Below are 12611 nucleotides of genomic sequence, written 5' to 3'. Positions count from 1 at the left end.
GGGCGGGGCGCTGCTGAGTTCGCGGTTCTTTGTCCGCAGAGCGCAAGTGGGGGATCGTGTGGCGTGGCGCTGTGGCCCGAAGGGTAAGTTCCCGTCCTGGTGCCCCCGCGTTCCCGTGGGGTGACCTTGAGCTAGTCCCCGGGCCCCCCTGCGGGCCCCCGCTCCTGTTCTCCAGCGGAAAACGAGCTCTCACGACCTGGGGCTGGAGCGGAGGCCACACGCGGTGGGGGGCCGCCTTGGGCCTACCCGGGCCACGTGCCCCGTGAAGAGGCCGCAGCGCCGCGTGGGGGACGTAATAATCCAGGGAACCCGGGTCTGCGGGGATGGCCAGAGCTCATTGGGTGCTGCTTTGCGCTGGAAATGGGGTCCCCTCGGGAGGTGCCAGGGTGTGGGGGGCCAGAGAAAGGGGCAGAACTGGGGCTGCAGGACGGCGGTTAGTGCCCTTAGAGGAAGGTCCCTTAGACCCGAGCATCAGGTCTTTCCTTCGATTGTCTGCTGCTTCAGCCGATGAGAAATTTCTCGGGTTTGGAGATACAAACAGATTCTCACTGAAACGGCAGGGTCGGGGCTCCGGTTTTCAGTTCACCCAGCAGAGTTCTCACTGTGGCTTCATAACTACACGTGTGAACACACCGTGTGTTTGTTTTTTGGAGAATTTGGGTTCTTGTTTTTTTTGTTGTTTTTTTGTTGTTGTTTTTTGCGGTATGTGGGCCTCTCACTGTTGTGGCCTCTCCCGTTGCAGAGCACAGGCTCTGAACGCGCAGGCTCAACGGCCATGGCTCACGGGCCCAGCCGCTCCGCGGCATGTGGGCTCTTCCCGGACCGGGGCACGAACCCTGCCGATGTCCCCTACATCGGCAGGCGGACTCTCAACCACTGCGCCACCAGGGAAACCCGAGAATTTGGGTTCTTATTCTCAAACTTGGGTGGAGACGGGTGACTGAGACGGTAGGAAACCAGGGAGACCAGGTGTCGGAGGACCTGAGGCCAGCGTGAGCTGGACGAGCGCGGTGGAAGACATCTTCAGGTAAGCTGGTCTTCTGCATCTCATCATGTCCCAGGATGTCCTGTTGCCCCCTCAGTGCTGTTAATCGTGGAGCTGCATGCAATCTGCATCCTGAAGCCCTCACAGCGGGAGGAGGATGAGCAGCCTTTATTTTTCCAAGTCATTTTCCCAAGAGAGCTTTCATCCTGCTGCCTTCTTAGAAGAAGCAGCTGCAATGTGTTGGGGTCCCATTCCCGAAGCCACGGTTACGTTCAGAACCTGTGCTTGGGACGAAGGAGCAGGGCTGGCATCAGCCCCCAGAGACTTGACTCCTGTGTGGTGTTGGGCAGGGGCAGGGTGGGTGAGCCCAGGGAGGTTTTGGTCTCCCTAAGCGGTGGGCTGGGACCCCTGGGCCTAGGGGCGGTCCCGGAAAGAAAGCACCCAGAGGGCACAACGAGTCCTCCAGCTGCAGCCCAAGGAGGCCAGGGAGGCGGACCTGGAACTGGAGGATGGAGAGGGACCCCAGGAGCGAGGACGACCTCGTGCCCTGGGGGTGCTGGGCAGCATATGGGTGCTGTTGATACCAGCACACTGGGCTGTAACCCCCAGTATCACTGCTGCCTCCAGAGCAGGAAATGTGGCCTCTCTGTCCCAGAACCACAGAAACTGAGTGGCTGTTTCAGGACAGACTGCGCTCAGGACCCAGAGAGGAGCAGGATGTGCAAAGGGGAGAGGTCAAGGTCATCACTCCAGAGATGTTCAGGGTGAAGGAAGAAAAGGGGGTCAGCCCTGGGCTGCCAGACGGTCCCCTCCTTAGTGCCTCTCAGCTGTGCAGACAGACCATGAGCAGACCCCAGGCCATGGCGGAGACCCCCACAAGCTCTTCTGCAGCCATGGCGCCAGGCTGGGCTCCCCACACCTTTCTTAGCCCCTGCCTCACGTGTGGGAGGGACCTCTGTGCACAGCTGCTTCCCAAATTCTTCAGGCGACACCGTATCAGCGAATCTGCTTACTTCCTCCTGCCGAGGGCAAGCAGTGCTGGGAGGTTTCCTGGAGCCTGAGCTCCCGGGGTACGGCTGCTGAGCCGAGGTACCAGTGAGTGCAGGCCTTTCTGGATTTCTCCCCGATATATCGCCCTTCCCCCCATCTTCCTGGAAGACCTGGCAGGACCCACAGACCTGCTGAGTGCCTAGACTGTGGTGGGTGATGTCCCCTGAATGGAGGCTCCTGTCCTCTGCTCTCGTCCGTGACCTTGTCCACTGTCCACGAACAGAGTGGGCTGTGCCCATCCACAGGCGACTTCCCCGGGCACAGTCCCACTGGGCTGGCACGTTGATGGCTTAGCGAGCCCTGGGCCAGGAGCCAGGGGCCTCGTTCCCGTGTCACCCTCTCGTGGCTGGCTCTGTGACACAGGTGCAAAGGACTTGCCCTTTTGAGCCTCAGCCACTGCACAGGGAAAGGAAAACGCAATTTAAGGCCCCTGCCGACATTTCAGATCTTGAGGGAGAACCCGAGGCTAGGAGAGTGAAACGCTTTGGTGATTTAAGCTCTACCAAACACGAGGAATGGTTGACTGACTCATCATTCTGATTCAGAATCCAGCTTCAGCCTCCTTGTCCCCATCTCCTGGAGAAGCTTCAATGAAGAACATGGTTGTGACAAAAAAATGAAGATGTCCCAGAGGCAGTGATGCCAGCAAACATCTTCACAGTAAAGGAACCTGGAGATAATGTCAGGCCCTGAAAACACAAAGGGTGAAATGTTGGAAGCAGATCCAGGCTTAGAAAGCAGAGTGACACCGCAATGAGAAGCCCAAGCACCACAACGAAAAGTAGACCCCGCTCGATGCAACTAGAGAAAGCCCGCATGCAGCAACGAAAACCCAATGCAGCCAAAAGTAAATAAATAAATTAAAAAAAAAACAAAAACAAAAGGCAGAGTGACAGGTTGCCCGGGCGTAGGAAGGACACTCAGCCCCGACTGAAAGTTATGTGATGAGAAGCAGGGAAGCAGTGTTGACAGGATTCTTGATGAGTTTTTCGCAAAGAAACAAAACACTTTTTCTCAGTGCTTAAAATCACAGTGTACTAAAAAAAATAGCTTTACTGGGCTTCCGTGGTGGCGCAGTGGTTGAGAGTCCGCCTGCCGATGCAGGGGTCACGGGTTCGTGCCCGGGTCCAGGAGGAACCCACATGCCGTGGAGGGGCTGGGCCCGTGAGCCATGGCCGCTGAGCCTGCGCGTCCGGAGCCTGTGCTCTGCAACGGGAGAGGCCACGACAGTGAGAGCCCCTCGTACTGCAAAAAAAAAAAAAAAAATAGCTTTACTATTTTTACTTTTCTAAACATTACAGTGGATCGTGTTAAGAGGGTTCTTAACGTTTTCAAAAAATATGTAACGGCTGCAGGAAAAGTCATATTTTGCCTTAGATTATGAAGGTTGGCTTTGCAGTTCCAGCATGCATGGTCGCCTTGGTGGCCCTGCCCCACCGTGCAGGCCACGTCCGCCTGTCATTATTTTTTCAACTTGCTTGTTTTTCATTTGTCTGCTCAGTTGAATGCAAGGTCCGTGCCTCAGAGACACCCTGAGTGGAAGACCATGACATTTTATTTCTTCCAGTCTTACTGAGATAGAATTGACATACAGCCCTGTATAGGTTTAAAGGGTGCAGCATCGTGAGTTGACTTAACATGCATCATCTCATATGGATACAAAATTACACAGAAAACACGTTTTTCCCCTGTGATGAGAACTCTTAGGATTACTCTCTCCATGACTTTCATACGTAACCTACAACAGTGTCAGTTACACTTACCCTGTTGTACATCATCTCCCTAGTATGTACTTCTAATTAGAAGACGACCATGACATTGTCACTGGGCTGTTCCTCCCCAGAACAGCAGTGGATGGTCTGCTGCAGGCACTCTGTAAATGTTTTGAGTAAATCGAGGGTTGCCGATAGAGGGGGAGTCTGGGTATGGGGGCGAGGGGACCAGCTGGGCGGGAGACCTCCCTGTGAGCGCGTCCCCTCTGCCTGGTGCCTCCTGCCAGCCCTCAGCACAGGGTGGGCTGTCCCCTCAAAGGTGGAGCCAGTGCTCCCCGAGTCCTGAGGCTCACCGACCCTCCTCCAGTGGAAAAAGGTCCAGTGCAAAGGGCCGGACAGCCCAACGCACCTGGTGTCACTCTGATCCACAGTAAGCTTATGGCTTGGTGTTGGAGATTTGGGGTCAGTTGGATGACAGGGATGCAACACCAGCCCCCTCTTCTCTCCTCCTCTCTCCAAAAGCACAGTTCCCACCATCTCAGGCAATAACGAGGTTGACCGTGCAAAGTCCTGAGAAGCATCCTCTCCGGGGCCAAAGGCCAAGACTGGGGCCTCCCCTTCTCTCTGAACCTCTCTCATCTTTGTGTCTAGGGTCAGTGCTCCCTCTCTGTCCCTTGGAGTTGACAAGGGGGACAGCCACTGGCACCTCCCCCAGACCAAGGCAAACAGAGCCAGATCCTGGGGACACTCCCAGTCCCCAAGTGCCCTTAGTGGTCCCAGACATGGCTTCAGCATATAAAGGACACAGCTCTGAGAGCCAGGAAACCAGGCCCCTGGCTCTGCTGCCATTTCCCTCCTTCCCCCTCGTCCTGGGCCATCCCCCGACCAACCAGCCTGGAGTGGGCCCTCAGCCTCCCGCACCCCTACTTGCCTCTAGAAGCACTTCCCTCAGGATTAACTGGCTGCACCCAGGGTGACCTGGATGTCAGATGCGTCCTCACTGGGGAGGAAGAAGTGGGGAGACTTGCTTGTTTCGGTCTAGATGTCATTGGATGTGAAGTGGAACCACATCTTGCCAAGTGCAGAAAGAGGCAGAGAGGGCTGACAGAGACCTTCGATTTTTCAAGAGGCCCAGAGGGCAAAATATTCCAGGGCAAGAAGAGATCTGACTGCAGAGGGCAAGGAGACGTACCAGATCCTGAGTAGGATCTTGTCTGCTCGAGGCTGGGTCAAGAGAGCCGAAGGAGGAGAAGCCACCATCGGCCTGGCACCCAGGGCCTCTGTCAGCCTCGTGCCTCTGAAGACCAGCAGGGTTGGGGTCTTCCTCTGGAAGCCAGGAAGGGTCATCTTCCAGCATTTCTGGTGCTTCTTTGAATGCAGAAAAGTAGCTGGCCTTTTCTTTACCTTCTTCTACACTTGTTATGTCAGAAGAATTGGGGAGAAATCCGTGATTTCTGTTGATGCCAGTGGAAGGATGTCCGGTCTCCCACCCTCCCCGCATTGTGGCCACACCCCAGGCTCTGGGAGAGGTGGGGTGACTTGCCAGGGATGCAGAAAGAGGGGGCTGCCCCGTCAGCACAGGCCAGGAGCAGGAACCTGGGGACACACATGCATTCTAAAGACTCCAGGAAGGCCCTGGGGGCAGATGCTTTGCGATCCCAGTAGAAATTCTGTGACTGGAGACGGGAAGGGGGACAGGACACCCCCCCACCATGAGCTGAGAGGCTGCTCTGGCCTGTGCAGCATGAGAACAGGTGACCAGGACGTGGTAGAAACGTCCCCCCAATTGACTCATGCCTGGGCCTTGAGAGTCGTCCTGGGCCAGTCCTGACACTGGGCAGGAAGGACAGGTCTTCCTGCAGCTGTGCCCATGGTCCTTCTGCCTCCGGACAAACAGGCTCTGCATGTAGGTGCAGGTGGACAGAGGAATGTCCCCTGCTCGCTGGGGAAGAATGTTCGGCTTATACTTCCCATTTTTACATCATTCGAAGGCAGTGGTCGCTCCTGCCTCCTTGGATCTCCTCCTGGATGCTGGGTTCCCATGGAAAGATCCCAGGCTTGGATGTCTGCCATTTCCTGTTTCCCCGAGGTCCACGTGAAGTCAGTCATCTCTTCCTAACGCTCTGTGGGGCAGATCCATCCACACCCCTCCCCCAAGCAGGTCTTCTGGTTACTCCCTGAGCGGAGCATGGCAGTGTCCACCCCTGGCCAAGTCCCCGGCTCACCAGGCTGAAAAGGAAACTAACTGAATTTCAGCTTTTCTCTGAAGGTTATTTGAGGTGCTGGATGAAAAGTGCGAGCACCACTCAGTGGCTGCTCCAGAATCAGGAACATTCTGCTTAACTTACTAATCTCGACTTCCTGCAGGTGATCAGTCAAGGTGATGGTCTGGGAGTTGAGTGTCCATAGAGCACATTCTAGCTTAACCCTGTTTTAGGCAAACTGCTGATAGGGACGGTAGAAATTTGGAGATAGCAGTCTCTGGGAAATTACTAAACCAGAGAGCATCCTTCAGAGAATGCTGCCACCTCGCCCACAGAATAGAATTGTCGGGGCGTCACAATGCGGGGGGTGGAGAGGTTCCCTCAGCCTGTGTTCTGAAACCTCAACAGAACCAGCGTGTGAGCCAGCCCAGCAGGGGCATCGCCCCCAGACCCTTCAATACCGAGCAGAGCTTCACGTCCCCTGAGGAGAAGTTCGGTGTTAGGGTAGCTATGCTTAACGCAGAGCAAGAGAAAAGCTGAATTTTGTTTGTGGGCCTAATGGCACTCTCGCATCAGAAACCCTGTAAGTGAAAGCCTTAGGGGAGGGGTCGGGGGGCTTTTTGAAGCCGCTTTGCATTCCTTGTTTCCTAGGATTGAGGAAATGTTAAGTTATCCACAAACACTGGGAAGGGGCCTTTGAAGGTCATGATGAGGGTTGAAGCTGCTGGACAGAGCCTGGGCTGGGATGTGGAAGAGGACGCCTGAGCCTCGGGGCAAGTCCTCTTCTGGTTGCAGCCCTTTGCTGACACCGATATGTGTGCTTGGCCCACGTTTATTTCCCTCCCTGCCTCCAAGAGCCCAAAGAGCCCACAGCCCTGACCCCCTCAGTGGCTTTCAGGCTGAGTAAGGTGTGTCCCAGGTTTGGCCACCAGCACAGTTCCCGCCTCTCCCAGCCCACATGCCTACATTTCATTTTGTCAAGCCAATTTGCATATCCCCGCTTCTGGGAGGAAACACCCTTTGCCTGCAGGGACAGAGGGAGGAAGATTGAGTCTTGGGTTTGCCTTGGCTTTAAGGGATCCACCAGGTCCCCCCGTAGCCACTCCTGCTGGCAATTTCTCAGGCCCATCCTGACAAAAGTCTCTGAATTCCTCCAAACACAACACACTTTCCCTGGTCTTGGGTAATTTCCTTGGTCTCATTACAAACGCCCAGCCCCTCCCTCTTCCCAGCCAGCTCCTAGTTGTAATTTTGACCTGACCTCCTTTGGGGAAGCCTTAACCCTCAAAATCTGGAGGACCCGCTATCCCTCAGTGTCACCTCTGTTCCCCCATGAACGGGCACACGTTTTGCAGTTTTAGGTTACGTATAAGTGACTGTGTGATTCTCAGGAATTTTGTTATATTTCTTTTTCCTTTGGGGTGACACCACTAGGTCTGCACAAAGCTGTCTTAACTCAGACATTGGGATGGTTTTGACGTGGCCCATGCTCTTCGAGCAAATATGCTTGCAGGTTGGTTTTCTTCTTTTATCTTTTGCTTTCACGAGTGGACAGAGGATCCTATCAGTTGTGTGTAAGGAGAAAGTCAAATCAGCGTTAGCTGGATGGATTTCCAGTAATAAGATTCCGCTTTCCATTTGAAATGGAAATTTCAGCTGGGATCTGAAAAGTGTGGCCAGGAAGGCCTATCATGGCTTCTCAGGAGCCAGAGGAGGGACTCAGAGGCCTGAGCACATTGCTCCTTGCACCACACCCGCCCTGGCATCTGGGGCCTCGGGCCCTGACCACTGCCCCAGCCAGGGTCTCCACAGGACAGGCCATGCAGGCCAAGGTCCTGTAGAGAATTTTTCTTCGCCTTCTGTACACGTTTGCAGTAGCAGGCTTCGCTTTTGCTTCTATGTCAAGTTTTGCCTTAATCCCAAACGTTTTGATTTCTGCTCTGGTTTATGCCACTCATAGACAGTTACAGTATTTCTTAACCAAATAGATTTTTTTCTTTTTTTGATGTAAGACATCTAATTAGTTGGAATTTTTGGATGACATTTTACATATTTGGTTTGTGACTAGTAATTATAGTTCATATCATTTATGGTTTTGTGATTTTTACTAGTTTAAAGGGCTTTTTTGGTTTGTTTTCATTTTAGAAATGAAAAGTTTTTTTTTTAATTCCATGGAATAAAAACAATTCCATAATAGTAATACTCATAGGTACATCTTGGAATCAGTTTTTTTTTTCTTAATCTCTAACATCACATGCTATTAAATACTGTCATGCTGCTTTATGGTGTCTGATTTAAAGATTTTTTTTTTTTTTTTTTGCGGTACGTGGGCCTCTCACTGTCGTGGCCTCTCCCGCTGCGGAGCACAGGCTCCGGACGCGCAGGCTCAGCAGCCATGGCTCTCGGGCCCAGCCGCTCCGCGGCATGTGGGATCTTCCCGGACCGGGGCACGAACCCGTGTCCCCTGCATCGGCAGGTGGACTCACAACCACTGCGCCACCAGGGAAGCCCTGATTTAAAGAGTTTAAAATGGGGTAACAGTACCCACTGTGGGGTGCTCCTCCATCATTCCCATCTGGGTTATTTGTTGGAGTTTAGGAAGAGGCCATGTTGTGCTAAACTCCTTATTCCTGTTGTTTTCAGTCCTTGAGTGATAATCAGAAGCTTTTCTCCGGAGAGGGTGGGGTCAGCTGTCAGGCTTCTAGGTACCCACCTTTCAGAGGGGCTGGGGTTTAATGCAGCATGGGTGGATATGGGATAGGGCGAGAGGTCACCTTGTCCCCTCATTTGGGCCTGGCGCCAGCAGGGCCAGAGCTGTGGCTTTGTGGCCAGAGGGGTGTCTTTGGCCCTGCGTTGGGTCCCCTAGAGGGTGGAGGGACGGCAGGGTCGCCGGTCCTTGGCCGGAGAAGGACCCACCCCTTGCTCTCTGGTGTCCCTCCAGTACTCACTCTGGAGCAGATTCTTCAGGGTGGGCATCCGGGCCCCGCCGAAACTCCTGGAACTGGCTGTGCAGAGCCTGCTGAGGGATGAGGCCTTGGCCATCGCCGCTCTGGAGGAGCTGCCCGCTGAGCTCTTCCCACCCCTGTTCTCCGCGGCCTTTGCCGGGATGCACAGCCAGGCCGTGAAGGCGATGGTGCAGGCCTGGCCCTTCCCCTGCCTCCCGCTGGGGGCCCTGATGAAGGAGCACAAGCCTCACCTGGAGATCTTCCAAGCTGCAATCGACGGCCTGGACGTCCTGCTTGCCCAGGAGGTCCGCCCCAGGTGAGGGCGACCCAGCAGGCGGGTGGGGCCTGGGGATCTGAGCAAGACGCAGCCGGCATCGGCGGGGGTGGGGGTGCGGGGCCACGGGGAGGCCTTGGGGCCGTGGCTGGGCCACTCTGGGAATAGGCTTTCGGGCGTGCAGGGCTACTTAAGGTGCAGAGGTGACAAAAGGCACGTGGGCTCACCCCCTTCTCGTGGCGCTTAAAGTGGGGACCAGGAGGGGCCCCGGAAGCTCGAGGAGCAGCTGGTGTCTGGGGTGTAGCACCCTTGCCTGGGTTCTGAGCCGTGCGGTCCTGGTCCCCGTGGGTCTCCGCACAGCTCAGTGTGTCTCCCGTTGTCCCGCAGGCGGTGGAAGCTGCAGGTGCTGGATTTGCGTCGTAACGCCCAGCAGGACTTCTGTACCGTGTGGTCCGGCACCAGGGCTGGTGTGTGCTCACCGCTGGAGCCTGAGGTGGTCGGGCCCATGAGGAAGAGGTGCCGGGTGGAAGGTGCAAGGGCGTGGCTGAAGCAGACCTCGGCCCCTGTAGAGGTGCTCATAGACCTGTGCCTCAAGGAGGGCACCCCCGATGCATCCCTAAGCTACCTCCTGAAGAAGGTCAAGCAGAGGAGGGGCTCACTCCGCCTGTGCTGTCAGAAGCTGAGGGTCTTCTCCATGCCGATGCAGAAGATCAGGAAGATCCTGAAGCTGGTGCAGCTCGACTCTGTCCAGGACCTGGAGGTGAACTGCACCTGGAAGCTGGCCACCCTGGGCAGGTTCGCGCCGCACCTGGGCCAGATGGTCAACCTGCGCCGGCTGCTCCTCTCGCACATCCACATGACACCGCACGCCGCCCCCGGCATGGAGGAGCGTTGCGTCAGCCAGCTCACCTCCCAGTTTCCCAGCCTGCAGCACCTGCAGGAGCTCTACCTGGATTCCATCTCCTTCCTTGAGGGCCGCCTGGACCAGGTGCTCAGGTGAGGCGTGGCGCTGTCTCTCTGCAGACCAGGGCAGGCCTCTCTCGTTTCGTTATCCGTGGGGTGTCTGTCTACTGTCTGCCTGCCATGGATGGTGCCAGGGTGCACGGGCCACTCAGAGGTCCACACGATGCCGCCACTCCGTCCCCCGGCATCTTGTCACATAGCCTCCCGGGTTAGGGTCAGAGGTGTGGCTTCAGTTAGATGCCTGTCAAAGGGGGCTCTTTGCTGGGAACCTGCATCGTGGGGGCTTTGGGCCAGGTGAGGGTGGCTTTGGGAATTCTTCCTGAGAGAGTGATGTCTAAGCTGAGATGATGGAAAATAACTAAGCAGGAGGACATTAACCAGGGGAAAGCCCATCCAACGTGAGGTTTCAAATCGGAAGCTCTGTGCTGAGCAGCTGGTCCACGTGAGCCTGTCCCTCCCACCTATCCCACTTTCCTGTCTGTCCCGGGTTGCTTTAGGCTCCAGGTGAGGTGTGATGTGGGAAATGGGTGATTCTGGAAATGACGGGGAGGGAGCAGGAGTGAAGAATTGTGGCGTCCATCAGGACATTAAGCGGTTATTGCTCCTACATAGTCCAGAGAAGAGAAGCAGAAAGTCAGATGAGTATCATTATTGAAGTGGCTCCAATCTCGAGTCCAAATTACAACTATTATTTGCTTCTAAGGCTTCTGATTATATAGGAATTCTTCAGTAACAAATTATTTCTTCTAGAAATTTGTTCTTCATTCTTAAAATAGAATCATAGCTTTACCTGGAACACAATGATGAAAGATGAGAGAATGCAGCCCGATTTATTTGTGTGAAAGAGTTGGATTGATTTCCTTTCTGGCAACTGCAAACTCAAAGCATTAAGAATAAACGTGTTCATGACACAAGGACAACAACAAAAAAAAGAGTTGTGGAAAGTGAGGGATGGTTTGTGGCTGATACAGCGACCAGAGTTAGCCCCTGCCGGCTGGACCCCTGTGGACGTTGCCAGACGTTGCCTGGCTTAGCCCTTTAAGCACAGATGCCAGTACTCTCACTGGGAACAGAGAAACAGGTGATGGGGTCCAGGAGGCGGCAGGAAGGAAGCCCGAGTTAAAAGCAGTGTAGGTCATGTCTGCCAATACTGTAGTTTGCTGATCCCCTCTCTCACTTGGGACCTGGGGTCAGGCTCCCCGGTGGGCACCTGCCATTGTTACCTTACCTGTGCTCACAACACCTGGCAGGGGTACGTCGTCCCCCACTTGACGGGTGAGCACAGGGAGCACTTGAGGATTCCTTCCCTTGACCCCGTCACACGGCAGATAAGGGATGGGGAAGGACCCCGCTCAACCTTGGGCTGGCCTGGCACCTCTCCCTTGACCATGCAGCATCCTCCGGAAGACTGGGATCTGGTGAAATGGGCCTCTCTTCCCTTGAGGCCTGGGCCACCCCACATCCCTCCGCCCACCACCTCCATCCTCCCGGGGCTGACTGCTCTGTCTCTCTCCAGGTGTCTGAAGAACCCCCTGGAGACCTTGTCGATTACCAACTGCCTGATTTCAGAGGCAGACCTGATGCATCTGTCGCAGTGCCCGAGCGTCAGCCAGCTGAAGGATCTGAGCCTTAGCGGGGTCAACCTGACCAGCATAAGCTCCAAGCCCCTCTGGGTCCTGATCGAGAAGGCCTCGGCCACCCTCCAGGACCTGGACCTGGACGAGTGTGGCATCATGGACTCCCAGTTCAGCGCCCTCCTGCCCGCCCTGAGCCACTGCTCCCAGCTCACCACCTTCAGCTTCTGCGGCAACCCCATCTCGATGGCTGTGCTGGAGAGCCTGCTGCGCCACACCGTGGGGCTGAGCAAGCTGAGCCACGTGCTGTACCCCGCGCCCTTGGAGAGCTACGAGGACGTGCACGGCACCGTCCACCTGGGCCGCCTGGCGCACCTGCACGCCCGGCTCAAACAGGTGCTGCAGGAGTTGGGGCTTCCCAGTATGGTCTGGTTCAGCGGCAACCCCTGTCCGCACTGTGGCGACAGGACCTTCTACAGCCCCGAGCCCATCCTGTGCCCCTGTTACATGGCCGCCTAGCCCAGCGAACGAGCCGCAGGCTTTGTCGCGGGCACGCGGACACTGCCGCTCAGACGTCAGCGCATCTCGAAGAAACACAAGCTATAGTTTCGGACAGTTGTTCATTGTTAGCGGGAAAAGGAAAGGTGATTCAGAGCTGGGCGGGGGGGGATGGTGACTTGGGGGGTTGATGGGATCTTCGGGGAGATGCATCTTGTAGAGTTAGAAATGTGAATCTAAATTTCTAGCGGGGGATTCAGGCTTGAGAAGTAGATGGGGGCGTTATCCCTACGTGGATAGTTATAAAGAAACGGTCAGAAATAAATGGAACCTCAGTGTCATTCACCTGGTGTTCGCTGTGATCTGTGACCGTGATTCTCCCGTTTAAACCTCAGTAATCTCCTGT

General features: G+C 55.4%; 1 protein-coding gene across 1 annotated transcript; it reads left to right on the top strand.

The window, feature by feature from the left end:
* Positions 1 to 175: 175 nt before the first annotated feature.
* LOC114899085 (melanoma antigen preferentially expressed in tumors-like) lies at positions 176 to 12226 on the top strand (the record flags this gene model as incomplete). The annotated part of the gene is made up of 4 exons (XM_029229519.1): positions 176 to 292; positions 8893 to 9212; positions 9558 to 10166; positions 11650 to 12226. Coding segments are annotated over 4 exons (1623 nt in total), but the record flags the coding sequence as incomplete, so codon positions are not given.
* Between the last annotated feature and the right edge of the window lie 385 nt (positions 12227 to 12611).

Source organism: Monodon monoceros, unplaced genomic scaffold (genome assembly GCF_005190385.1).
Source record: "Monodon monoceros isolate NGI ecotype Baffin Bay Population unplaced genomic scaffold, NGI_Narwhal_1 Contig2911_ctg1, whole genome shotgun sequence".
Taxonomy (NCBI): domain Eukaryota; kingdom Metazoa; phylum Chordata; class Mammalia; order Artiodactyla; family Monodontidae; genus Monodon; species Monodon monoceros.
The sequence above is the reverse complement of the archived record's forward strand: the minus strand, read 5'-3'. Positions and strand labels throughout refer to the sequence as shown.